This window comes from Lampetra fluviatilis, chromosome 3 (genome assembly GCF_964198595.1).
Source record: "Lampetra fluviatilis chromosome 3, kcLamFluv1.1, whole genome shotgun sequence".
NCBI lineage: Eukaryota > Metazoa > Chordata > Hyperoartia > Petromyzontiformes > Petromyzontidae > Lampetra > Lampetra fluviatilis.
The window spans coordinates 22,836,796-22,864,643 of NC_136277.1; the positions used below are offsets into that span (position 1 = coordinate 22,836,796).

A 27,848-nucleotide genomic window follows, 5' to 3' on the forward strand; every position below is an offset into this window, starting at 1 on the left:
CCAGTCCAATGTCGTCCGCTGCTTCCAGTGGATGTGCCATTTTACGCCGCTAATGGGGGATCGTTGGGCATTATCGGTCAGGTTAGGGCGTCCATTTGCATTGGAGATATCAAATTGTCGGGACCCGTTTTCGTTTCGTCTTCTTTGGCAGTTCCGTGTCTTTTGGGCACTGATTTTTTGGCTAAAATGCCTATTAAAATTCTTATCGATCAACGATGCATTGAACTGCCATCGGGTCGCCGGATTTCATTTTTGACGGGCCCTACTGACATTCGGACGGCGTGCGCTACGATACAAGCGGTGGCGACGCAGACCGTGCAAGTGCCCCCGGGTTCACAGATGTTGATTCCCCTCCGGTTGCGGAAACCATGGGTGAGGGAGGCTTCGGGACAAAGTATGCTTTTGGGTCCTTCTAACAAGGCTGTCGGGGGTCTTGATTTATCGGTGGCTCACACTTTGGTGCGGGCTGACAGGGATCCGTTTGTGATGGTTTTGAACGCGGGGTCGCGACCAGCTGTCATTCCGCAGGGCACCGTGCTGGCTCACGCGGCGCGGGTCCCTGTGGATGATGGGTTGGTTGCGCAGGTGGGCTCGAGCCCCGCGCGGAACGTTGAGCCAAGGGAAGACCTTGAGTGGGTCCATTCGCTATGCGCCGCCTCGGACGATTTGTCGGCGGCGCAGTTGGGTGCGCTGCGCGAGTTGCTCATTGAATTCTCTGATGTATTCAGTAAACATAAGTATGACATTGGGTGCACGGATTTGTTGCACCATCACATTGAAACGGGCGATGCGGCGCCGGTCAGGCTAAATCCCTTCCGACTGAGTCCCGTGGAGAAGGAACATGTTCAGTCGGCTGTTAACGAAATGCTAGAAGCCGATATTATTTCGCCCTCCTCTAGCCCGTGGGGAGCGCCTATTGTGCTGGTTAAGAAGCAGGACGGGTCCCTGCGATTCTGCGTTGATTTCCGTCGCCTGAATAAGATCTCTGTGGCTGACGCGTATCCGCTCCCCAGGATGGATGAGTCCCTCGATGCATTGTCTGGTGCGCGATATTTTTCGACTCTTGATTTGTTATCGGGGTTTTGGCAGTTGCCGCTCGACGAAGAGTCGAAACCTAAGACAGCATTTCGGACTCCAGGGGGGCTGTTCCAGTTTAACCGGTTACCCATGGGACTTCACTCCTCTCCAGCGACGTTTCAGCGACTTATGGAGCTGGTTTTGTCGGGCTTGCAGTGGGATACATGCTTGATTTATATGGACGATGTCATTGTTTTCAGTAAAACGTTTGAAGAACACCTCCAGCGATTGAGAGGGGTGTTCTTGCGAATGCGATCGGCTAAGTTGAAATTTAAACCGGCCAAATGTCACCTCCTTCGTAGGTCGGTTAGATACTTGGGTCACATTGTCGATTCTTCGGGGATCTCCACCGATCCCGCGAAGACGGATTGTGTCGGTTCGTGGCCGACACCTACGTCCGTTTCCGACGTGCGTAGTTTCATCGGGTTTGCTTCTTATTATCGGCGGTTCGTTGAGCACTTCGCCACTATTGCAAAACCCTTGCACGCTCTAACGGCGAAGGGAGTGAAGTTCAAATGGGGACCGGAGGAGGAGGCCGCGTTTCGCTCCCTCCGGGACGCCTTGGTGGGTGCCCCACCCTTGTGTTATCCCGATTTTGCCAGTCCCTTTTTGCTGGACACGGATGCTAGCAACACGGGCATTGGGGGGGGTGCTATCCCAAGTCGTTGGGGGTGTCGAAAGAGTTGTCGCCTACGGTAGTAGGGTGTTGTCTCCGGCGGAGCAGCGCTACTGCGTCACCCGTCGCGAGCTGCTTGCCATTGTCTTTTTTGTGCAGCAGTTTAGGCCATATCTCTATGGTCGTCACTTTACGGTCCGAACGGACCACGCGGCGCTACAGTATTCATTGAGGGTCGCCCAGCCCTCGGGCCAGTTGTCGCGTTGGTTGGAAGTCCTCCAGGACTATCAGTTTACGACTACGTACCGTAAGGGGTTGCGACACACAAATGCCGATTGCTTGTCGCGGTTGTTGCCTTGTGATGAATGCGCGTGTTTGTCGGGATCGGCGCGCTGTAAACCGACGCTTGCGGGGGAGATGGGGGCACTGGCTGCGACAGCGGGCGCACCGATCGTGGATGATTCCACTGCCTCTCAGGGTCGGGACTCGCTGCTCTCGCTGTCGCTCAGCGAATGGGGCCGCCTCCAGATGGCGGACAGCTCGCTGCTAGCATTGCGCCGCAAGGTTGGGGGTCCCGAGGGGGACCAGGAGCGTACCGGCTCCTATGTACTTGAGCAGGGCATGTTATTGAGATGGGACAGTTTGTCCCGGCGGAACGCACTCGTGGTGCCTTCCGCTGTGAGGGGGAGGGTTGTCTTGGCGGCACACGAACGCCTCTTGCACTTGGGAGTTAACAAGACGCTTGCCCTGCTTCAGCGTGACTATTACTGGCCGGGAATGGGAAGTGATGTGGTAAATATTCTGAAGGGGTGCGTTGAGTGCGCCAGGCGTAAACCACCGCCCGTGGCAGCTAATCCACCGCTGCAATCTATTCAGGTCTCGCGTACCAACGAGCTCGTTGCACTCGATATTTTGGGGCCCTTCCCAGTCACGCCGAGAGGGAATAAATATTTGTTAGTGGGGGTCGAATACTTTACCCGATGGCCTATGGCGTGGCCTCTCGCTAACCAGTCGGCAGCGGCTGTGACGGATGCCTTCGTCCAGGGCTATGTCCTGGACAAGCGGGCTCCCGAACGCCTGCTGACCGACCAAGGTAAAAAAAATTCGAGTAAATTGTTGCAAGAGGTGTGCGATCTGTTGGGTACCAAGAAGGTGCGTACCTCCCCGTACCACCCGCAGACAGACGGGATGGTGGAGAGACTCCACAAAACTTTGACTTCCATGCTGTGCCAGCAGGTGTGCGAGGCACATGTAGATTGGGACCTGCAGGTCCCGGGAGTCCTTGCCGCGTATAGAATGGCCCCCCATGCAGCTACGGGGTTTTCCCCATTCTATTTGATGTACGGTCGGGAAGCTGACCCGCCAATGGAAACGCAACTTGGCCTGTCCGCTCCACGAACTAATTCTAATTTGGCAGAACATATTAAGTTTAATATTCACAAGCTGACAGAGGCGAGGGAGGCCGCACGGCTTAATTCGCGGGCTCGCCAAATTGCTAATGAACGGTTGCGGGCACGGAAGGTGTCCATGCACGAATGGAAACCAGGTGACAGGGCCTGGCTGCATTGCCCTCAGGCACCCTTGGCTACGTCGCCTAAATTGTTGAGACCGTGGAGGGGACCCGTGGAGGTCGTGCGCGTTGCACGGCCCCAGTGCGTTCAGATAAAGTGGGGAAAGCGCCGTTGGTACGTTCACCCCTCCCGACTGAAACCGTTCTCGCCTCCATATGGCCTCCCCTTGTGTCGTGATGGCCGGGCGTGTGACGTGACCGGCGACCCAGAGGGGGAAATGTCTCTGCCTGATCCACACGTATTTTCGCCTGATCTGCTCCCAGGTGTCTCGGAACTGACAGCTGCCGATCACCGGCGGCCGGATTTCCGCGGCGGGGCCGGCCCTTTCAGGCCCGTTCCGCGCCGTCTGGAGCAGCCGGAACCGCCGGACGGTCGTCAGTGTCCCGCCCCATACGACGGACCAGCCAGACGGACTCGCGCCAGGTCGTGCTACTTTGCATGACCTGCCTCGTGAGGAGTCGGGGCAGTTGGAGCGCCTCGTCACTGCGTGTAGTCGCAGGGACGTGGGGCGCGTTCGTTTTTTGGAATTTGCTTGTATCGTGTTATTGTTGACTTTTCGTGTTCATTGTCAATCTGTACATAGTTATTCTTGTTGTTGTTGTTGTTATGTTACGGGGCACACTGGGGGGGTTACGGGTTTTTTTTTGTTGGTTGTCGTCTTATCGTTGTGGTTGGTTGTTGTTAGCAGCCGGGCCGGCTGCGAGCTATGTGGGAGGGGGTGATGTAGTGGTGATACGCGCTGGGTGTATACGTCGTGTGCCAGCGCGTATGTACGGGTGTGTGTGTGGTGACGCGCGCTGACGGGGAGGAGCAGGCGTCAGTGCGCGGGTGGGGGTAGTGCTGCTGATTGGCTGTGTGCCGGTGACGCGCTGAGAGGGAGTGATCGGGTGGCAGCGCGGTGTGATTGGTCGGGGAGTGGAAACACGCGCTGGGCGGAAACGGATCGTAGAGATAGCGCGTGGTGATTGGGTAACTGAGGAGCGGTGCCGACGTTGAGGTCCGCATCCGCTCCGTCTCCCGGGAAGAAGAGATATATAAGGTGATGCACAGAGGAGTAGGGGGGCAGAAGTGGAACCATCTAAGAATGAAGACGAAGGTGCAGAGATAGAGCCCGGAGAGGAGAGTAATGGAGAGTAGAGGAGAGTAAGGTATAAGTGTGTAGCCAGAGAGAGAGAACGGTCTACACGAGCTGAGTAATGTATAGTGTGTAGCCAGAGAGAGAGAACGGTCTACACGAGCTGAGTAATGTATAGTGTGTAGCCAGAGAGAGAGAACGGTCTACACGAGCTGAGTAATGTATAGTGTGTAGCCAGAGAGAGAGAACGGTCTACACGAGTTGAGTAATGTATAGTGTGTAGCCAGAGAGAGAGAAAGGTCTACACGAGCCGAGTATGCATACGGTGTAGCCAGAGAGAGAGAAAGGTCTACACGAGCCGAGTATGCATACGGTGTAGCCAGAGAGAGATGCAAAGTCTACACGAGGCGAGTGGAGAGTGTAGCAGAGGCGCAGAGTCTACACGAGACGAGAGAAGAGTGTAGCCGAGGCGCGGAGTCTACACGAGGCACAGAGAGCCAGCAGCACAGAATCTAAGAGAGTCAAGAGAAGCGTAGGGCGGAGAGAAGAGGTCACGAGTTGTACCGTTGTATGGTGACCGCATTGTGAAGAAGAGAGGCCACGCGTTGTATCGTTACAAGTCAAGATTTAATAAAAGAAGTGTGTTCCCGTCAAGGAGTTTCCTGCCGTCATTTTCCAATACTTCACATGTGTAGCTACTTGTGCTACTGGGATAATCCGGCACTAGTTTCCGAACCTTTCGCGAGCGGCCACGTTTCGGACTTCCAGCAAGTGAGTTGCCGGTCCACGCGTTCTAATTTTCATCATCAAGTCCAGTTCCCCCTAAATAACTCCAACCCGCTCTCGCCCACCTCTTTGAAGTTAATCATTGTTCCATACTGTCACTCTCATCAATAGTGTCGCGCGAGTTTATTCTTTGTTGACGTTACTCGCAGACCCGTCTCTAACTGGACGTCTTGTAGAAGAAAATAGCTTCATAGCTCATCGGATTCCTCCAGGATAAATATTCTGATTCTGTGGTGGCGGGTTTAACGACACATTTATATTTACGCGATCTAACCCCCCCAAAAAATAACCAATATCGTGGATTCTGATTCGAACGTGGATATAGGGGGCTCACAATTAAACTGCGACCCGAATCGCGATCCGCGACTCTCACATCCCCGCGGAAACCCGCGCCCCCTTGCGGTAACAACGCGTCGTCGTTACTTTGCATATCTTTCCTCGCGGCTGACACATTAACCACGTTAAATTGCATATATATTCTTGGTTCTTTCGGTAAAGTCACGTAGAAGGGAAATAATACAATAATAAAAATAAAACAATACAATTCTCACGACGTTTCGATTGCAACACCAGCAATCATCATCAGGTGTGAAATCCACAGCAAGAAAATTTGTACTTTTAATAACTTCATTAACATGACCACTGAGATGTATTATCTCAAGTGATTGGCGTCCTTTAAACTAAATCAAAAAAATAGTTTAGTTTAGTATAGCGGTAATGCAACGCGCTGCAAACCCGGCGACCGGAATGATTTGACCCCAGGTCACTCTGCGACTCGACTGGCCACTCGAGTTACTCCCCTGGTCATGAACTCAAACAAATCATCTTGACCGAGAGGTTTCGATTCCCACTCACGGCCAACACCATTGGCCAATACCTTCACCAATATCTGTTCGACTCGGTCTTATATGGGTACCCGGTGTGATATGTAAACATCAGCAACCGGGGAGACAAAGGCGGCCGGGCGTGGTGTTTGTCCACACCGCTGCCTCTTGCGCGCCGTCTCCTCTCCTTCATAGGTGCTCGCTAACTGCACTTGCCCCTGCACTCTGTTAAAGGCTATACGGGAGATCTTTATCTTTACCTGTGCTTTATGTATCTGTATTATGCTGTAGTCTGCTTGTATGTACCCCGTACGTGTCTGTATCTCAGTCTGGGTATGTATATAGCCGTGTGTATTATATATATTGTAATAAGGTCGATGGCGCATGTGTGTGTGTGGATATTTGTGAAAAACAAAATATTTGGTGATGCTGCTGCTGCTGCTGCGTTGGCAGTAAGCGCACAAAGCGCAGCTAACAAAACCCGACACATCTGTCAACAACACCGCGCGTGTGTGTGGCCTTACGTGCTATGGATAAGGGACATTTTCCGAAACGTCATCTATTGAAAAAAATTCTTCCTTTTAAGGCTACACACGGGGTTATTGACGAATGTGTTAAAATCAGCCCGTGTGCAGGAACGAGACGGATCGTTACATCACAGGACGGCCTGGGGGAGCCGTTCATCCAGCAGTAGATTTACCAGGGCTGATGATGAATATCTGTTAATACACCACGCCGACAAAATAAATGTATGTGCATGTCTATCTATACTGTATACATGCTATGTGTACGCGTGTGTTTTGTCTTTGTGTGCATCGATGTCGTGTTTACTGCACACCCGGTGCGGTGTGTAGTAAACATCGTCACTGGGGAGACAAAGGCGGCCGGGCGTGGTTGCTGGCCACCCACCCACTCCTGTGCCATGCCGGCCTTCATAGGTGCTGGCTAACAGCACTTGCCCCAACAGTCTGTTAAGGTTGTAAGGTTTTTTTTGTATCGTTCACGTGTGTGTATTGTGTCTACACGTGTGTGTGTGTATTGTGTGTGTGTGCGTACACGTGTGTGTGTATTGTGTGTGTAGTGTGTGTGTAGTGTGTGTGTGTTGTTCACGTGTGTGATGCCGTGTCTACACGTGTGTATATTGTATGTGTGTACATGTGTGTGTGTGTGTATTGTGTGTGTGTATTGTGTGTGTATTGTGTGTATGTGTATTGTTGGCGTGTGGTGCTGTGTGTGTACACGTGTGTGTGTAGTGTGTGTGTGTATTGTGTGTGTATTGTATGTGTGTATTGTATGTGTGTATTATGTGTGTGTGTGTATTGTGTGTGTGTATTGTTGGCGTGTGGTGCTGTGTGTGTACACGTGCGTGTCTGTAACACACACGATCCGTCTTGTGCCGTTTCCCAGTGATCGTGTTCATTATTGCCATTGTTATTGTATATTTATTTATGAGTATTTTTGATGTGGTTTTGTTATATCTACAGCGTTCAGCCTCATTAAACTTTTATATTCAATTTATGTGGCACGGGTGGGCGGCATGGTGCGTGTGTGCGTCCCCATGTGAATGTGCCACTGCGTGGGGGGGAGCGGTGGTGCAGTGGTTATCGCTGCGCTGCGCTACGAACCCGGCCACCCGAGTTCGATTCCCGCTTCACGGCTAACAACTCAGTGACGATTATACGGCCCTGGGCCTCCCCTAGGTCGACTCGGCCTCAAATGAGTACCTGGTGCGGTGTGTAATCGTCGCCACGAGGGAGACAAAGGCGACCGGGCGTGGTGCCGTTCTTCATAACAGCACTTGTCCCAGCAGCTTGTTGAGGCTACACGAGAGGGTTCTTTTTTGCACGTGGAGTGTTCGAGTGTGGGGGGTGGTGGGGGAGCGGTGGCGCCGTGGTTAGCGCACCGCGCTGCCAACACGACCGATGACCCGAGTTCGATTCCCGCTCGCGGTCAACATTGCTGACGAATGATCCGAACCGATTCTGAGCGTCCCACGTCGTCAAACTTTAGAGAAAAAAAATGTAAGTAAACATTAGCACTGGGTAGACAAAGGCGGCCGGGTGTTGTGGTTTCGTTGGCCAGACACCTCATCGTGTGCCGTGCCCCTCGTGTTTCAGGGTATTTCCCGTCGTCGATACACCGATGTAGATCATGGCGACACGAGTTAAGATTCTCGGCCAAGGGACGAGTGAGTTTATGGGTGTGTACGTGTGGATTGTGTACACATATATAAGCACTGTACAGTGTTTGTGTACAAGTAGCGCTGACAGCACTTGCCCCAACAGTATGTGAATCCTATACGGGGGATCTTTGTCTTTGTAAACGTGTGTAATGTGGCTTGTATTTGAGGTTGTGTATATACCGTGTGTGTGTGTGAGCATGTGGATGTGTTAGTATATGGCCGCTGGATTACCTGCACGTGAATGAGCATGTATACGTGGGCATGCTGATATACACGAGAGGTGTGACAAGGGGTCGTCCATAAATGACGTCACGCACTTAGGGAGGGGGGGGTCAGACATTTGTGACGTAGTGTGACGAGGGGGGGTGAGAAATGTGACGTCACATCAAAATGCGCAACTTTAAATAAATAGACAACACGTTCTACTTCATTAAATAGACTTTTTGATAAATGTTTTCTCCTACAACATCAGAGTGCAGCGCCACATTAAATACGCACTACAATGCCAATAGTTTAAAGCGATTTGGAACATGTTTAAATTTTTTTTGGGGTGGGGCAGAGCTTTGTGACGTCATATTTGAGGGGGGGGTGTCCTTTTTGTGACGCCGTGTGACAAAGGGGGGAGGGTCAAAAATCGTTCTAAATCGCGTGACGTCATTTATGGACGGCCCCAATGAGTCAAGAGACATTGCCTGTTCACCTTCAGCATGTGACAAGGGATGCCCTGTGGCTCCTACACTATTTTAACATATTTTTGTTTTACTACCTCGTTCGAGAAACCTTTCAAACAGAATGTCCATGTGATATCGATACCTGGGTCTGTCCTGCGACTGCCTGCCAATAAGCCCTCACCCATTGGACGTGACCTTGAGTTGCACCTCGCCTGCCACAAACCCCCATTGCGATGTCAACATCACTTAATGGTGAATGGCAATTGCTGTTGTTTAGCGTGGTTTTTAAACATGTGTAGTGACATAGAATGGGTCACGACGGCGCGTTGCGCTGGTTACTGACAGAGAGACGGAATTTTGGCGTAACGACCGACCTGCCGGCAGAGCCGGGTGTGGCAGCCATTCTGCCAGCAGAGCATTGCAATGCCACGGAGTGGGTCACTCGGGCGTGTGGCGCTGGCTGCTGGCAGAAGGGGGCATGTGAGCACGTGATAGGCCGGGGTAAAGGATGTGGGGCAAAGATGACCGAGGGGACACGTGAGGGAAAGACCTTCTGGTGGGTTCCCGAAGGGGGCGGAGCCAGGCAGGGGACACATGGAAGGTGGCCCAGAACCTTCTGGTGGGTTCCAGGAGGGGGCGTAGCCAGGCAGGGGACACGTGGAAGGTGGCCCAGGTCCTTCTGGTGGGTTCCAGAAGGGGGCGTGGTCAGGCAGGGGACACGTGGAAGGTGGCCCAGAACCTTCTGGTAGGTTCCAGAAGGGGGCGTGGTCAGGCAGGGGACACGTGGAAGGTGGCCCAGAACCTTCTGGTGGGTTCCAGAAGGGGGCGGAGCCAGGCAGGGGACACGTGGAAGGTGGCCCAAAACCTTATGGTGGGTTCCAGAAGGGGGCGTGGCCAGGCAGGGGACACGTGGAAGGTGGCCCAGAACCTTCTGGTAGGTTCCAGGAGGGGGCGTAACCGAGGGCGGAGACAGGCCACGTCGGGGGGCATAAAAGGGAAGTCCCGAGGCTGGATAGGGGCTGTGGGTGGAATGGAACCCAACGTGCGACGTCTTCGTCTCCGGCGTCGTGGGTCAGACAGCGTGCCGGCTGCTCTGACCCGTTTATAGTCATCCCGCGGTGTGGACAGTGTTTAGAGTGTAGAATAGACGTTTTGCCTCCTACTATCACTGTCTCCGAAGTGACTCACTACACATGTATAATTTATGCTACTTTTCTGGTTAAATGACATTCCCATTGGCCACTTAACATAACAATTCCCAGAAGTCTTCTTGGTTCTTTCGGTAAAGTCACGTAGAAGGGAAGTAATAAAATAATAAAAATAAAACATAATAAAATGAAATAATTCTCACGACGTTTCGGCTACAACGCAAGCAGCCGTCTTCAGGTGAAGAATGAGACACTACCAAGCTAGGAGCTTATATATAAACTGGGTTGGAGGTGGAAGAGCGCCTTAACAAAAAGAATGTGCATATGAAGAGGAATTTAGCATATTCATGGAAATGCGTAGGAGGTGGGCGGGGGGGGGGGTTTCAAAGTCATATTATGCCCATGCATTATGCAGGATCAGCAGCACCAAGGGGGGGTGCAGGGAGTAGCATTAACAAAGGAAAGGAATGTTATTGATATGTAGCTGCAGTTACTAAACAACCACGTAGAAAACTGAAGTATAAACTACATAAAAAAAAAGTATAAACTGCATAGCACCATCAGTATACTTACTATACTCTACAATAAGCTGAGTTACTAACAGCAAGTAAAACATTACAATTCTACGTCGTAAAAATTATATAATATGCTTCCATCTAAACTTTATTCTCTTACATCACACGAGCATATACCGTACTATATACTGCCATAGATAAACCCAACATTAAATTATATACTGTATTACTATAAACCACCCTATACCTTATACATTTCAACATAACACTATGTATTATTCTACCCACCCTAATGTGTATCGAAATGGTTTATCACGTCCTTCCAATGATTGCTAAGCCAGAATCCATCTTCTCGGTTAAAATTGTCTCTGTGTTTGTATATGTGGATCGCCTCATGAACGAATCTCTCATGATAGCCAGATGGCTTGCAGAGAACCTCTGTCTTGGAGAAGTCAATGTCATGTGAGCCAACTGAGTTGTAACAGTGATCTGCAGAGGTGTGGACTCGAGTCATGTGACTTGGACTCGAGTCAGACTCGAGTCATGAATTTGATGACTTGCGACTCGACTTGGACTTGCATAACAATGACTTTGTCCCACCTATGAGATGTGGACTCGAGTCATGTGACTTGGACTCGAGTCAGACTCGAGTCATGAATTTGATGACTTGCGACTCGACTTGGACTTGCATAACAATGACTTTGTCCCACCTCTGGTGATCTGCCACGGCTGAGGTGTTTGTCCTACCGTGTTTCAGGTCAGCTTTATGTTCACGGATGCGGTTCCAGGAGGGGGCAGTATATAGTACGGTATATGCTCGTGTGATGTAAGAGAATAAAGTTTAGATGGAAGCATATTATATAATTTTTACGACGTAGAATTGTAATGTTTTACTTGCTGTTAGTAACTCAGGTTATTGTAGAGTATAGTAAGTATACTGATGGTGCTATGCAGTTTATACTTTTTTTTATGTAGTTTATACTTCAGTTTTCTACGTGGTTGTTTAGTAACTGCAGCTACATATCAATAACATTCCTTTCCTTTGTTAATGCTACTCCCTGCACCCCCCCTTGGTGCTGCTGATCCTGCATAATGCATGGGCATAATATGACTTTGAAACCCCCCCCCCCCGCCCACCTCCTACGCATTTTCCATGAATATGCTAAATTCCTCTTCATATGCACATTCTTTTTGTTAAGGCGCTCTTCCACCTCCAACCCAGTTTATATATAAGCTCCAAGCTTGGTAGTGTCTCATTCTTCACCTGAAGACGGCTGCTTGCGTTGTAGCCGAAACGTCGTGAGAATTATTTCATTTTATTGTTTTATTTTTATTATTTTATTACTTCCCTTCTACGTGACTTTACCGAAAGAACCAAGAAGATGAATCCCTGCAGTCACGAAAGCTTTAAATCGAAAATTCCCAGAAGCCTTCACTTGTATTGCCCTTATAAACAAATTATCAGAATGCTGAGGCACCAATTACCCTGGGCTCAAACTCAGCTTCTCCAATACGACCATTATGAACCTCAAGAGAGGGGGACACCCAGACACGGGGCTCCAACCCAGGATTGTCTGCATTGCTAAAATGGCCATGATGAACAACACCCAACTCGAGGGCCACCAAGAAGTTAACTACATCGCCTGGTATACAGGTCGTGGGTTCGATCCCGACGCCTGTATATTTGGAGTGTGCATGTCTCTCCCCGTGGTCATGTGGCTTTATCTGCGGGTCCTCCGAGGTTTTACCTCCACATTTAGAATCACCATGCATTTAGAGTATTTGGCTGGTAGAAATGTCCACGTGATAAGCCACGTTGTTGCCCTATCACTTATGACCAGGTCACTTCTGAAAAAGAGCTATAGCTCAGTGGGCCTTACCTGGTAAAATAAAAAATGTTTTAGTTTGTTTGACCTTGGGACCATCCGTGGTGCTGACCAAGTGTCTGCAATCGCCTCTGTGCTCTTCCTTGCTAAGCAATATTTGTAGTCATAAGGGACAGAATTAAAGAATTATATCAACTCTTTCTTTGCTGGACACAAACGCAGCTTTATTTAAATAGTCTCGGTTCCAGATTGAACAACGTAACTTCATACATTCAAACGCATGTGTAGAAACTGTTCACGTACAAACTCCCACGCACAGATCATAGCGTTTGGGTGCATAACCTGCAAGCGTTATTGCGAGCACCTATTTATGAGGGGGTGGGGATATTCACACACCATACCAGACATTCGCTGAGGGCTAAGCCAACATACAGGGCTGCCTAGTCCAGGTGCAGATATCGCTTGCCACCAATGGCCTCCACGGCAGGGAATCAAACCCCATTACTGGGTTCATAGCCCAATGTGTGAGCCATTGTAATAAACAAAATACACCCCTTGTAGCCGTACAGGCGGTTGGGGCAAGTGCTGTTAGCGTGCACTGATTGTGGCCGGGACAGCGTACGAGGGGATGGTGTGGTCAACACCATGCCAAACCGCCTTTGCCTCCCCAGTGCTGATATTTACATGTGGCACCAGGTACTCATTTAAGGTTTAGTCAACCTCGGGGAGCTCCAGGATTGGTTCAGATATTGAGAGGGAATCGAACTCGGGTCGCAGGGTTCGTAGCGCAATACGCTAACCGCTACACCACTTCTCCCCACACATGCACTCACAGACACAACCCCACCCACATACTCTTAGGTTTTTTCGGTGGTCAACACCCACATACACGTTATTAACATACACGCACGCACATGCGCACACACAAGCCATCCTCTTCTTAAATATTATTGGCTGAAAGCACTTTGCTGGCTCTCACTCCTGACTGGCCGGCACCGCACCACCCATCTGCCCACCGATACCCAGGATGCCTTGCTGCCTGAGTGCAGCTAGGAGGGTCATGTGATCGAAGTCAGAGGGGTTCTGATTTAGGCGACGCACGAGGCTGAACTTTGACTCTGTGCCCGGGTCGGCATAGAATATCTGCACTTGTGATGCCAGACACCTTGCCTCCAGAGAGGACTGTGGAGAGATGTCACACAGAGACACACACGTTTAATCACATATACATACATAAGCAATCGGGGAACATCGCAATGGATAGTGGACTGAAAGTTGGGGGCAAAAAAAATAAGCAACTGGAGAATAAGCTATCTTTCACAACAAAAGGTATGATGCAGAAAATAGAGATAAAATAGAGATGAAACAGATGAAAATGCCAGACAAATGATAAGAGAGAATACACAAACTCTGCAAAAATGGTTTGGGGAAAAAAGGTGAAAATAGATGGAAGAACAAAACACATATACCAGGAAAACCCTAACAGCAAGCAGCAAGGGCATGAAAGCAGCAAAAGAGGAAGATGATTATTGGCAAATCACAAATGGCCACCCTTAGGGAGACAAACGCAATGGTAAATCGCGAGATATAATTTTTACATTGAAAGATGTTATGCAAATCTATACAGCATAAAAATGCACGTAGCCCAGAAATCCAACCGACTCAGTTAAAGACATCGACTCTGCCCTTCGCAGAATGAAAAGAGGGAAAACTCCTGGACCAGATAGGGTAATGGTGGATATCAAAAAAGCATGCAAGTAAAGTTGTTGGAATACATTTGGCAGATCTTTTACTAAATGCTTACACAGAAGTGAATTGCAATCATGGAATGATGCATACTTCTTCTATTAAAAATGGGTAATACATATGACTCGAGGAATTACAGAGCAGGCCTGTCACTGGATTGGAAGGCTGATTGAGACCGGGCCTCAGGATAGGGAGTCTCTATTGAGTCTGGGTTTTGGGAAACCGGATCTCAGGATTGCAGCCTCGATTGAGTCTCGGTTTTAGGAGACAAGATCCCAGAATCGAAGTGTCGATTGAGTCTGCGTTTCAGGAGACCGGGTCCTTGAATTGGGATCTCGAATCCAAGCTGGTCTCACCAGTGTCTCTCCCAAGGTCTCCGACACCATGAGAACGAGTCCCTTGCTCTCCCGGAGCTCTGTGTAGTGGTGGATCACGAGCTGACTCTCGGCCAAGTCCCCTCGGGTCTACACACCAACGCCATCACACACACACACGGAGACGCCACCGACAGCGGTTCGCGTGTCTGTCGCGCGAGCACACGGACGTGTCGCCCCAAACCTCCACTGGATCCAGCGTCACAGCCTTCGATGACGTACCCGGAAAATGGAGATACCCACAAGATGTATGTGTGTATGAATATGAACCTTATGGCGGTACCCCGGGGTTCCATAGTACCCTGGCTCTTGCATAATGTCTGTAATGCAGTTATTCTTAGTCTGTTGATGGTCGGAGATACGGCATTCGACTCATCTCGACGAGATGTATACGATGCACTATTCAAAGTTGATTTTTTTATGAAAATTATGCCACATTAAGATTCAGCACCCTTCAAAACATCCACATGCTAAGTTTCCTAGGCCCAGGTTCAAGAACAAAAGTTCACAAATTCTTCCCAAATTGTGGGAGTCCTAATCAAAACATTTCGAATAAACATTTTTTTGCACTTATGAGCATAGAGTCCACTGTATTTGTACCAAAATCATCTTTCTAGATCCTCTAGAACATCTATAGAATGCATGTCAGTCACTCGCTTAGTAACTTACTCACACTTGGCTATATATATTGGATGTACAGTAGAAATGCAGTGTGTAGGAACACGCCTTACAAATATTGCCTTTTTTCCAAGTTAAACTGAATTTGAAGACTTTTTCAAGAGGGTCCTACACATTGGAATATTTGGCCAATTAAATTATTGAGTGCTTAATATGTAGGAGAAAACCCATGGATCATATGAGGAGATTATACTCAAACGCACCACAAAGATGGATTTAGAAATCCATATGCTGTAATGCCATATGCCTGTCACTACGCAGCCCGTCATGTTTTCGAGTTTCATGAATGGACATGCTATGCTAAACCTTGCCTCTGAAGTTCTGAATTGCAGTTATCAAGGTGATGTAGGTGGTGGCGATATTGGTAATGATGTTCATGATGATACTAATGATGGCAATAATGGTGATAATGATGGCGGTGGGTATGATGATGATAAATGTCGTGGTGATGATTGTGGAAGTGATGATGATTGTGAAGGTGATGATGATTGTGGGTGATGATGGTGGCGATGATGATTGTCGTGGTGATGATGATTGTGGTGATGATGATGGTGATGATGATGATGATGACGATGATGATTGTGAGTGATGATGATAGTGGTGATGATAGTGGTGGTGATGATGGTGATGATGATAATGATGATTGTGGGTGATGATGATAGTGGTGGTGGTGATGATGATGATGACGATAGTGGTGATGATAGTGGTGGTGATGATGATTGTGGTGGTGATGATGGTGATGATGATGGTGATGATGATGATGACGATGTGCCTCGTCACCTGGAAGTTAATGAGGGAGGTGAAGTGAATCGAGCTGCTCGCCCACTGCCCCATGAACATTTCGTGTCCATGTTCACGGGGGACAGCGTAGACAAACTACACGCGGGGACACACGCGGAGACACACGCGGGGACGGTGAGAAGACGTGGAGCGAGATATCGGAAGTCACAGGGACAAACGGGGACACCGAGGAGGACAAGCATGTGCACATCGGGAGATATGGGCAGACACAAATGAAGGAGACGTAGAAAAACGCACAGTGAGAAAGTACGGAGTAACTGTATGACCATACGGGAGACGCAGAAACACAAGAGGAGGCATGAAGGGAAACCGAGACAATTAAAGTGAGACATTGAAAAACTTAGGGAGACAAGAAGAAACACAGTGTCAGGGATATACAAAGACATTGGGAGATGCAGACCAACACATTAACACACAGATACAGAGAAACACACAATTACAAAGACACAAGTAACAGACACTTGTGCACAGAAAGCGATATGAACAAAGACACACACAAACACAGAGACACACATGCACACAAATAGATACACAGGGACACAGATGCAGAAAAAGAACACAACAGACATACAACAACACGGAGACATAATATGAAACATGGAGAGAAAAACAAAGACACACAGATAGATACACAAAGACACAAGACTCATGGAGGCAGACATAAAAATGCCAAGACAGACAGCCATGTGGACAGACACGGAGACACAAACTCACCGTGGGACACTCCTTCCCGCGTGAGGACATGAGGTCGTACGTGTCCCCCTGGAGACAAGACACGCAGATACACAGCCGTTTGTCTCTACAATGACACTTGCTGCCCTTCACTGCACACAGCGACAACGATGCCCCGTATAGCTATAGGCCACGCAGACCAGGTTGCTTCCACACAGTGTTACGCAACCGATGAAAAGATAATGCCGCTCAAGTGATTCGGAGCGAGACCTCTGCTGTCAAACCGGAGCCGGTCATGAGCACAGTGCCCAGGTATGGGAAACTCTCCACTCCTGCCCCATCACCAATTGGGAGTTGTGGGGGTGGAGTGCCCGATGGTACAAAGTACCCAGGCAGGTGCTTCGTTTTGGTGGGGCTGATGGTAAGGCCCCACCTCTTAGTGGAAAGCTCCAGGTTCAGCAGCAGCACCTCCAACTCCTCCTCTGAGTGAGCAGCAATTACCAGATCATTCATAATGTGGTTGACCATAGGGAGCCATCCCTTGACCGCACCCAGGCATCGATCAGCCTCCCATTGTATCTGTACCAGATGGAAAATCCTCCGGTACAGCCATCGAATGCTTCACAAAATACGTGGTTGAAAAAGATGTTAAATAATGTGGGAGCCAGAGGACATCCCTGTCGCACTCCAAGGTGAACAGGGAATGGCTCCGACTCCCAGCCACGTAGTTTTACCTGGGCCCGCGCACCATAATGAAGGTCCTTAATGATCGTGAGCAGAGGGTCAGGGACTCCGAAAGCACAAAGAATAACCCAGAGCCCAGGCCTACTGATGGTATCATAGGCCTTGACCACGTCAATAAAGCAGATATGTAGGTTTTATTGGAATTCCCTACACCTCTGCTGTAATAGACGGACAGAAAATATGGCATCTGTGAAGGACTGTCCTTTCCTGAAACTGCATTGGGGCTCCGCAAGCCTCTCCTCAGCGTGCCTAGCAAGGCGATGTTGAATAATCCTTGGCAGGACAATTCCCGGCACACTGAGGAGTGAGATGCCCCTGTAGTTGTTAGTCTGTGCGGTCCCCCTTCTTAAAGAGGGGGACCACCAGGGCATCCTTCAAATCCTGCGGAACCCGTCGAGTGGTCCAGACTGTTGTTATGATGTCATGTAGGGCAGTCTGTGCACAAACGCCACCCTCCCTCAGCATTTCGCTTGGGAGATCATCTCTGCCCGGTGCCTTTCCTGGTCTCAAGAGTCTGGATCACCTTCAGTACTTCCTCAAAAGAGGGAGGTGACTTCTTCCAATATTTGAGACACCGCAGCCTCAGCAAGGTCATCCCCACTTTGTCCCACGTTGTTTTCCAGGATGAGGGATTTTCCCTCCCCCAGGACCTCACAGAAATGCTCAGCAAATCTGCAAACCTGTTCCTGGGGGTCAGAGATTGGATCCCGTTTTTTTCCCCTAATGATTGTAATAGGTGTGGTGCTGCAGGTTACTTTTTTATGGAGTTAAATAGTGATTTGTGATCGCGGGCCATTGAGGCAGACTCCATCTCCTCAGCAACCCGCGACCACCACCCATCCTTGCAGCGCCTCACGGCTCTCCTAACCTCCGAGCGAAGGCTGCAGTAAGCCCCATTCTCTGACGTGGGATGCTGTAGCCGATGAGAGTGGGCCTGTTGCTTTTTCTCAGCCAGCTTGAACACCTCCTCTGTCTGCCAGGGTCTCTGGGGAGGTCTGGACCATGTACCCAAAGCAGCCATTGCGGCTGCATGAGCCACAGTCCTAAACCTTGCCCATTTCCCCTCGACATCTGGAGGATGGGTTTGAATGGGGTCCTGGGTGTACACCCACCACCCGAGTGGAAGAATGGCAGGCGAATCTTACAGATGACAGTCGATGGTCAGTGGGCAGATCAGCTCCACGGTATGTCCTGGTATCAAGGACATGGGCCCGCATCCGCTGTTCCGTCACTATGTAGCCCAGCAGATGTTCTTGCTTGGACCCGGCATGCATCCATGATGTTGCGTGGATGCGCCGATGCTGGAACAGCGTGTTGGTAATTACAAGTCCATGGGCTGCACAAAAATCTAGCAGCCTCCTACCATTGTTACTGAGCTGATCTGGCCCATGCCTTCCAATCAGTCCAGACCAGGTGCCAGCATCATGACCAACTCGGGCATTGAAGTCACCCAATAAGATGACTCAATCCTGAGGGGCCACTTTAGCTAGCACCTGTGACAGGAGGTCATAGAAGGCATCCGACTCATCGGCCTTGCCTGAATCAGTCCACGGATGTTCGTCTTCGGTGGGGGCATAAGTAACCACGACCACGACTCTTCGCCTCCGATGGGAAACCGCCACGTTCCCACGCCCCCTTCATTATTTTGTTCAGAAGAGCCACTCCCTGTTGTTGGCAGTCTCCTTCCCCGAGTAGAGGACTGTCCACCCCTCATGGTGGCAGGAGCCAGAGCCGGTCCACCGGACCTCCCGAATACCGGTCCAGCTCCCAACAGAGGAGTGGCAGCCTCTCCTCCGCAGTGAGCGTTCGAACATTTCACGTGGCCACCAGGAGTGATTTTTGTTGTTGTTGTTTCTGGAGGAGCCCCGAGGGTAAGGATTCAGTCTCCTGGCTCCGCCAAATGGGGTTTTGGCCAGGAGACATCATAAATGCCTGTCCCCCCGGGGACATGGGTTTGTGGTAATTGAAGGTAAAGGGGTTACCACATAGATACACACGGTCACACACACGGTCACTTGCACCCTCTTGCATACTCACACTGACGTGAGTTGACTCACCGGGATCACAGCGGAGATGACATTTTTGTTGCTGAAGTAGAGAGTCCAGATCTGCACACGGAGACAAAGATCCCCCATGTGGCCGACATCGACTGTTGGGGCAATTTCTATTGGTGGGCGCTGAACAAGTCCGGCATGGCACTCGAGGGGGTGGAGTGTCCAGCACCTAAACCCCAGTGCCAATGTTTACGCAACAATTCTGCGATAATAGAATTATAACATAGGCCCAAGAACCTGGTTGGAAGAACATTTAATTGAAGTGCCATTCAGGCTTTCACGGTTTCTATTTGGACTTGCACAGCAGGTTGTAGTGTTGTGTGAAAGAGCTCAAGTTCATTGCCGAGTCCAATTCACCTGCACTGATCCTGCAATTCTGTAACCGTGGACGTGAGCGCGTAAATATTTGACCACTCGCCCTGGGACCACGGGCGGCCGGTGGGGACCAAGGCCTACAAATCCACTCGGGTTGTCCGACCACACTTCACTGTGCCAGTCATTGCGGGTTGGTGAAGGAAGCACAATCGTGTGTGTGCGTGTGTAATATAGGTGCGCGCAAAAGTGTGCACGTAAATATATGTTATAGGGGTAGAGGCAGGGCTGTGTTAGCGGTAGGCGTAGAGGTGGGGCTGTATTAGTTGTTGAGGTGAAAATGGACTTGTGTTAGTGGTCGGGGTTGAGGGCTACGCTCTTACCTCCTCAATTTCATGAGGCGTTTTATCTTGAATGAGTTCGATTTTTATGATGGAGTCCAGACCCTGATTCAGCAAAGACACACACACATATTTACACACATAAAACAAACATCCACACACATACATACATAAATACACAGGCGCATATACACACCTGCTATATACGGATATACACACATGGCTCTCTAGACCTCCGAATGAAGGTGAGAGTAGGCCTCCTTGTTCTTGGGCATGGACGTTGTAGACGGTAAGCATGGCCCTGCCTCTTTATTTCAGCTGGTTGGAACACCTTATCCACTAGCCAGTGTCAGACCTAGACTGGGTTACCCAGTGCAACCATAGGCACTGCATGAAGTGTATTACCATCAGCTACAGTCCAGAGCCTCGCTCATTTTCCTTGGGCATTGGGAGCAGGGTGGAATATGCCGACAAAAGCTACAAGCGGTTACTGCATTTTTGGTTGCAGCCTCTACCAGCTTGCTGCGAACAGGCTGATGCAGATTTTAATGGGGTCCTTGGTAGATGCCCTCACACACAGTGAAAGAAAAAATGCATTTTACAGATGACACAATTCAATGATCAAGGGACAGATCGGCTCTAAGATAGGTTACGGTGTCAAAGACGGGGGCTCGCATTCGCCATTCCACCACTAAACAGTGCAGCACATGTTGCCGCTTGAACCTGGTATGCACGTATGCTATTGCGTGGAAGCACCAGTGATGGAAGCGCGTGTAGGTGATAACAAACCCACGGACTCTACAGACATCCAGCTGCCTCCTTACATTGCTATTGAGCTGATCTGGCCCATGCCTTCCAATCGCTTCCACACAAGTACCAGCGTCAGGACCCGCTCGGCCATTACTGTCACCTGATGAAAAATATCTCCCTCCCGAGGGGCCACTTTAGCCACCGTCTGGGAAAGGAGGTCACAGAAGGCATCTGACTCATCAGCTTTGCCTGTGTCCCTCTACAGATGTTCATTTTCAATGAGGGCAGAGATCACCACCACCATACCTCACCTACCGTTGATGGGGAGGCTAACTCACAACAGCATGGCACCCGAAGCTTCACTTCATTCTTTTATTCAGAATAAGATTCACTCCACGTCGTTCAATGTTATCCTGACCTAAACAGGTGACTGTGCACCCCCTCACAGGGGCGAGATGTTAACTAACTCGGATTGTATACAGGAGGTTGTGGGTTTGATCGCGACCCTGACGCCTGTATATTTGGAGTTTGCATGTTCTCCCGGTGATCACGTGGATTTTTCTTCGGGCCGTCCGGTTTTTCCCTCCACATTTAGAAACATGCGTTGAGAGTACATTACTGCTATAAATTTCCACGTGACAAGCCACTTGGCTGAGCTATTATTTGTGGCCAGGTCGCTTCTGAAAAAGAGCTACATAGCTCAGTGGGCCTTACCAGGTAAAATAAAAATAGATAGTAAATAAGTAAGAGGTCCTGGCGGTTCCAGTCAAGCTTCTGAGGAATGGCAATCTCTCCTCGCCAGTAAGGTTTGGAAAGGTTCTTACATGGTCGGCTCTAGCAATTGGCTGTTATATTCTGGAAAACCGTTTGATCCGTCTCATTGTCTTGCTTATACCGTTGCATTTATTCCGTCTCATCCGTACTGCCAGTCTTGTTGTTTTACCATCTTATTTGTACCCTTGTTTGCCTGATGTATAACGACCTCATTTGTACTATTTTGTTTGTACTGTCATTGTGTCTCATTTGTACTGTCTTATTTGTTCTGTTTAACCTGTACTGCAAGTCTTGTGTGGACTGTATAATTCGTTCCATTAGCTTAAAAGTAACATTTGAATCTGATTTGCATGGATAATACATAATCAATTTCTAAGACATGCTACCATTCATTTTACAAATTCATATTACTTAGTAGATCGTAACATGCCTACAGGTTATCCTTTTTCTACCAACCTCTTCCCTCTCTTCCTCACTCCCTCTATGTGTGTTGAACTTCGTTCGCACCGTACATAGCCAACCGTGATAATGGGAAGTGCAGTCTAATAGATCATCTTTATCTACAACTCTGTTCAGAGCTAAATGTGTGAACAGATTAGAGAGGATGACCACCACAGAGATGGAGCAATGAGAATGGCTCATGTGCAGGAGATGGATTGTTGCATTGTGAGACTGCCCAGGATTTCATCTAGCAGTGGATATAACAGCTGATAACGATAAAATCCCTCACACACACTCCTTAGCGATATGTTCTATTTGCACACACACTCACATTCACACTCTCAAATCTCTCTCACACACGCACACACTCTCTCTCCTGTCCCTCACCTTTCCGCTGTGCGCTTTGCTCTCTCTGCTGAATTCATTCGACTGAGAAATGACAGCGCAGGGGGGTGAGCATGGGGTTAATGAACGCAGTAAAGCACACTTACACACACTTATACAAAGATCCCCCGTTTAGCCATGCAGACTGTCGGGGCAGATGCTGTAAGCGAACACCTATTAAAATAAAAATGCCATGCGACGGGACGTTATGGAAAATGCCTGGCTTGGCCGCCTTTTTCTCCCCAGTGCTGGTGGATACACATCGCACCAGGTACGCATTTACGGCGGAGTCTACCTAAAACGCCACTGATCATTAGCCGTGGCCAGGAGTCCAACTCGGGTTGTTTGGTTTACACTGCAGTGCACTAAACCACTAAACCACCACTCCACCCAATTTACATGGTTATATGTGCACTCGTATAATATTCACACACAATACATACGGTATAATAAGAGTATATACATACTGAAAGATGCACGTACAGATAATGCATGTGCAGACCCTCTTCTGAGGAGACTCAAATAACTCAAAACTGATACAAAAATACAGCTGTCAAATGTTGGTTCAGGAGGCTGATGAATGTGAATGTTATTTTATTTCTGAATGGCGAGATAAGCTACTTTTTTGCTTATGTATTAATTTAAAGAAGCACAGCTGCCTTTGTCTCCACATTGCTGTTGTTTACACAGCCTGGCAGGTACTCATTTTAAGGCTCAATTGACCTAGGGCAGGCCCAGGACCAGTTATGATAATCACCATTGGTTGGAACTATGGCCAGAAATCGAAGTCAGGTTTCCGGGTTCGTAGGGTATGCCCTAACCACTGGGCAACAACCCCTCCCCATCATGCCTCATACATACACAAAACACACACACATTGTTCCGAAGATTAGGAGTGAGATGGCGCCTCCTATTGGACGGAAATGGATACAGAGAGACAACAACACAAAAAAGTACAGCAATAATAACATATTGAACTGACGAAGAGACAAACACACAAATACCGACAGATTGATACAGAGACAAAGGCAAACGCAAGGATATGGAGAATGTGAAAAATATAAGGAGACACACTGATACTGTATATTAATAGAGACACAGTGACCCAAATACAGATACTTATCTGAGAGATAGACACAGATACAAAAAGGCACAGACCTGATATATTGCCTATGTTAACTATTGGGGCATGCACACACGTATGTCACTGATAGCAATGAAACAACAGTTGATGAATAACAGATGACGATTTATGACATTTGAGTCGTTGTTTACACAAATACTTATATACTATACATTATTTCTGTTTTTATTTAAGTGACTTATTTACTTTTCCTATACTTTGCACTACTATCATGTTTTTGTATTGTTTGCAACTTTCTGACCCACCCCTACCGGAAACCTGTGAAAAAGAACTTCATAGCTCTTCAGATTATTACAGGATACATAAAGGTTTCAGATTCATGTTTGAGTTATACTTGCAGTAGTTTTACAATGTTAACTGGAATATCATGTGACAGGAGTTTAAGACATGTACACATGCAGACCCGCGGATAGACAAAGACATAAGTAGACACTAATAAATAAATATGGACATACAATAAAATATATATATGCACGAAGACAAAGATCCTCCGAATAGCCAACACAGACTGTTGGTGCAAGTGCTATTAGCAAGCACCTATGAAGGCCAACACAGCACATGAAGATGTGGGTGGCCAGAACCACACACGGCTGCCTTTGTCTCCCAAGTGCAGATATTTACACACTGCAGCAATTACTCATTTCAGGCCGAGTCCACTTATGAGAGGCCCAGAACCAGTTTGGATATTCGTCACAAATGTTGGCTGTGAGCAGATATCGAACCTGGGTCGCCAGTTTCATTGCGTAGAGCGCTAACCACTACACTATTGCTCCCCAAATATATACAAGACAAAGATCCCCCGAATAGTCTGAACAAACTTTTGGGGCAATTGCTGTTAGCGAGCACCTATGAAGCTCGGCAACGGCACACGAGGGGGCGATTGGCCAGCACCACGCCCGGCCGCCTTTGTCTTCCTAACTCGGGGCGCTGCGTTCCGAGTGCAGCGTGGTCACCGCTACACTACCGCTCCGCACAACACCCACATTATATGCACACGAATATTAAGAGATACACGTGGACGCACATGCACTTTTCGACACACACCTTCTCTCCCCTCTGTGTAGTCCCCTCGTGTTTTGGCGCCTCTTCCTTGGCCTCCCGCATCTGCTCCAGCCTCTGTAGTCGAGCATTGAAATCATCCGGGCGATTTCTAAAAACCACACGCCACCGATTTATGAGATTCATAATGGCTGGGGTCACAGACACTCAGCCAACACTGCTGGCTGAGAACCTTAGTTTGATTGAGCCCTGGGTTTCTGTCACTCTATTAAGAGGTTCATAATGGCCATATCAGATAAGCAGGGGGATGTTGCCGATGTCATCCTTGAAAAATTAACCACTTCTTTTAGCAACATGAACAAAGGGAAATATCCCTGACAAGAATAAACAACTGCGTGGGACATGCTGTTAGATCCTCCTGGACATCTGTGAAAAAGAGATGGATAGCTCATTGAATTCCTCGAGTATAAACAAATATTATGATAAAATTTGCAGATCGATTTACACGGAAATTGTCAGTTGGAGAATTTTGCCTGCAACATTCTTCTATTCAGAGAAAGACAAAAACTGCTCTTAAAAATGACAAACCCATTGGCCTCTTATCACATGTAAATAATTACATTGTTCACCAAGATCACAGAGACCCAAATATCGGACATCACCGGTAGGAACGAAAGGCACTTGAGGAGATGGGTGATGTAATGGCAGCTACGAGAGAGAACACACCAGAGGAAACAACTATCTAGGAGACGTAGCACCTCCGATTTGTATGGTTGGCTAAGTACGGTGGGAAAGAAGTTCAACATACATACAGAGGGATGAGAGTAGCTCGTGTGTAGAAACGCGATGGATTGTTGATATCAGAGGCCCCCCCACGTAAAGGTCACAAGGTGGACAGGCCTTCATCAGTGGATATATTATACCACTGTGTAACCAAAATATGTTCCTGGGTAGTGTTATTTCCTAATTGAATATGCCTCAAAAGTACAGAAAATGGCTTTATTCCCCACAAACTTTGCTTTTGTAACCAGGGCAGTGATATATTGAAATGTACCTATTTTCAATGCGAAAACGTGTGCATGTGTCATTCCTTCACAAAGTCCTGGTCACAAAAGCAAAGTTTGTGGGGAATAGCCATTTTCTATACTTTTAGGCATGAGCAAATAAAGAATAACACTTACTACCCAGGGACAAAAATCGTGTTACATAGTGTTATGGATGAAGAATCGTTAATAATTTAAGTATTATAAGTATTGCGATAATTGTCAATGAGATTATGACTACAATTATGTCCGAGGTTGTGATTAGTATTGACGTTATTGAGATTTTTGTATTAATTAAATATGACTAGGATGATGGATATAATTGGCATTATAAGGTATACGAATGAGTTAACGATTGGGAATAAAGACATGTCATTGTTGACAAGATAATTAGTGTAACATTATTATTGGAAATACCGCATGATTACAGCTATAAATATCTACATTCTAACCGGTATCTTTGACATCGCTCTTGAGAGTTCACTATTATGTCTGTTATTGAGATTATAACCACTGGAGTCATCTCTAACAATTCTTGACATTTTAGATTCAAATTATAAGACGTCCCCCCAACTTTTGCTTTAAAATACAAGGGGAAAAAGCGTCTTGTCCTGAGAACCCAGTAATGGTCCTAACACACACATATATGTTATTTTAGGGTAATGCTATTGAGGAATTGAGGATTTATTTTGTTCATATTAAAGAGTAAATTAAAGTGAGGCCTAGCCATTGATGAAGCCTCCCGCTTCACCTGAGCAGCCCTGCCGGCCGCATCGCTCCTCACCTCCGCAGCGCCTCAATCCTAGCGGCGTACTTCCCGTAGAAGGGGTTCCCCTCTATCGACGAAGCGGAGTCATGGGGCTGGTTGTTGTTGTTGTTTGTCGGGAGGGAAGAGGCGCGGAGGTTGTTGCTGTTTGTGGGTGATGGGAGGAAGAAGCTTCGCACGGCCCCGCACGGGACTCCCAGGGCGAGGGGCGACGGCGAAGGCCGCAGCCTCACGCGGCACAAGCGACCGGGCGCCCAGCACAGAGACGAGGCCGCCATGGTCAAGGAATCGATTCTCCTGGAAGCGGACGATTATCTAATCGATACGGCTGCAAACAGGATTGAAATTATTGTCAATATTGAGAGACACGTTCATCGCGGCAATTAGATGCTACGTTTCGGTCAGATGCAGCCTATTTGATCGATCGCAGATTCATGAGCGTGATTCGATAATGTAGTTGTAGTGTCTTAATCGAATCACCAAAGAACGATGGAGGTTTAGGAATCGATTCACAAGCCCAAGTTCAGCACGAGGTTAAAACGAATCGAACACCACAACGCAAATCGAAGTTTCGATTAATCCCGGCTTTAATCGAAGTGTACAAACGATGTTTACAATGATAATGAATCGATTCCGCGTGCGATGACCACGTTGTAGGTTTAGCATTGGGAATTGCGTTTGAATACGTAATTTCAGATGAGCATACTCTCTGGTTCTTTCGGTAAAGTCATGTATATTTTTTTGAATTTTATTTTATTTTATACCTACGTGACTTCACCGAAAGAACAAGAGAGTATTGAAAAAATATAATACTCCGATTGATGCTCCTGCTGTTGTGGAGTGACTCATGCAGCCAGCTATGGCTGCAGGGTTTTGGTAGTACATTTTCTTTATGTCATTTATTGTGAAAATTCCGTCACAGTTCCTATGATCACTGTTTCATTTGCTTTCATGGCTTTATTTTGGTGATTTCGAAAAGTTTTTGGTTTGGCCATGTTTGTTGTAGTACGGAGTTAGACTGATGACCTTAATCTAAGTTGTCTTGTGGTTGTTGTTGTTTGACTTGCATCCCACTGGGATTTTTGCACACAGCGTTGGTGTACGGTGCTTTTTCTGCAATATTTTGCTGTCTTTTCTTGGATTTTCTGTTTGCACATAGTCACTTTAAGATGTTTTCTTGTTCATGATTTTTGTTTGTTGCGGTTGCACCCGATTCAAGAGCCGAATGGCTCACAGGGCTCTACCTAATACATGAACTTGAACTTGAGTATGGATCATTGCAGTCACGAAAACTTCACATTCCGATGAGCAATTGAGGCTCAAGCACATACCGTATTCAACAGCGTGATTAGAAGTGGCCGTTTGGCTCAGGTCAGAGCGCTGAACCGGCACGGCTGGGTTACTGGGTTTGAGCTCAAAAACCATTTCAGAAGTGTCCTGAAAGTCATTAAGACCAATGGTAATGAACTACAGGAAATCTAGAAAAAGTTAAGAACACTGTAACATCTTCTTGGTTCTTTCGGTAAAGTCACGT

General features: G+C 48.1%; 1 protein-coding gene across 1 annotated transcript; it reads right to left on the reverse strand.

The window, feature by feature from the left end:
• Positions 1-12,499: 12,499 nt before the first annotated feature.
• On the reverse strand, positions 12,500-26,631 carry ATPAF1 (ATP synthase mitochondrial F1 complex assembly factor 1). Its single transcript, XM_078885214.1, has 9 exons — positions 26,333-26,631; positions 24,551-24,656; positions 22,366-22,407; positions 20,056-20,118; positions 19,364-19,414; positions 16,605-16,652; positions 15,870-15,965; positions 14,394-14,501; positions 12,500-13,473 (listed from the first exon to the last, which is right to left on the reverse strand). Exons 1-9 carry the CDS (start codon positions 26,590-26,592, stop codon positions 13,267-13,269), a joined length of 981 nt encoding a protein of 326 aa, XP_078741340.1. The 5' UTR covers positions 26,593-26,631; the 3' UTR covers positions 12,500-13,266.
• Positions 26,632-27,848: the final 1,217 nt, after the last annotated feature.

Coding starts and splice junctions, on each gene's coding strand:
- ATPAF1 (XM_078885214.1), bottom strand. CDS start 26,592: ATGGCGGCCTCGTCTCTGTGCTGGGCGCCCGGTCGCTTGTGCCGCGTG. Junction 24,657..26,332: donor AGGATTGAGGCGCTGCGGAG/GTGAGGAGCGAT, acceptor TGTGGTTTTTAG/AAATCGCCCGGATGATTTCA. Junction 13,474..14,393: donor AGACCTTGGGAGAGACACTG/GTGAGACCAGCT, acceptor ATCTCTCCACAG/TCCTCTCTGGAGGCAAGGTG.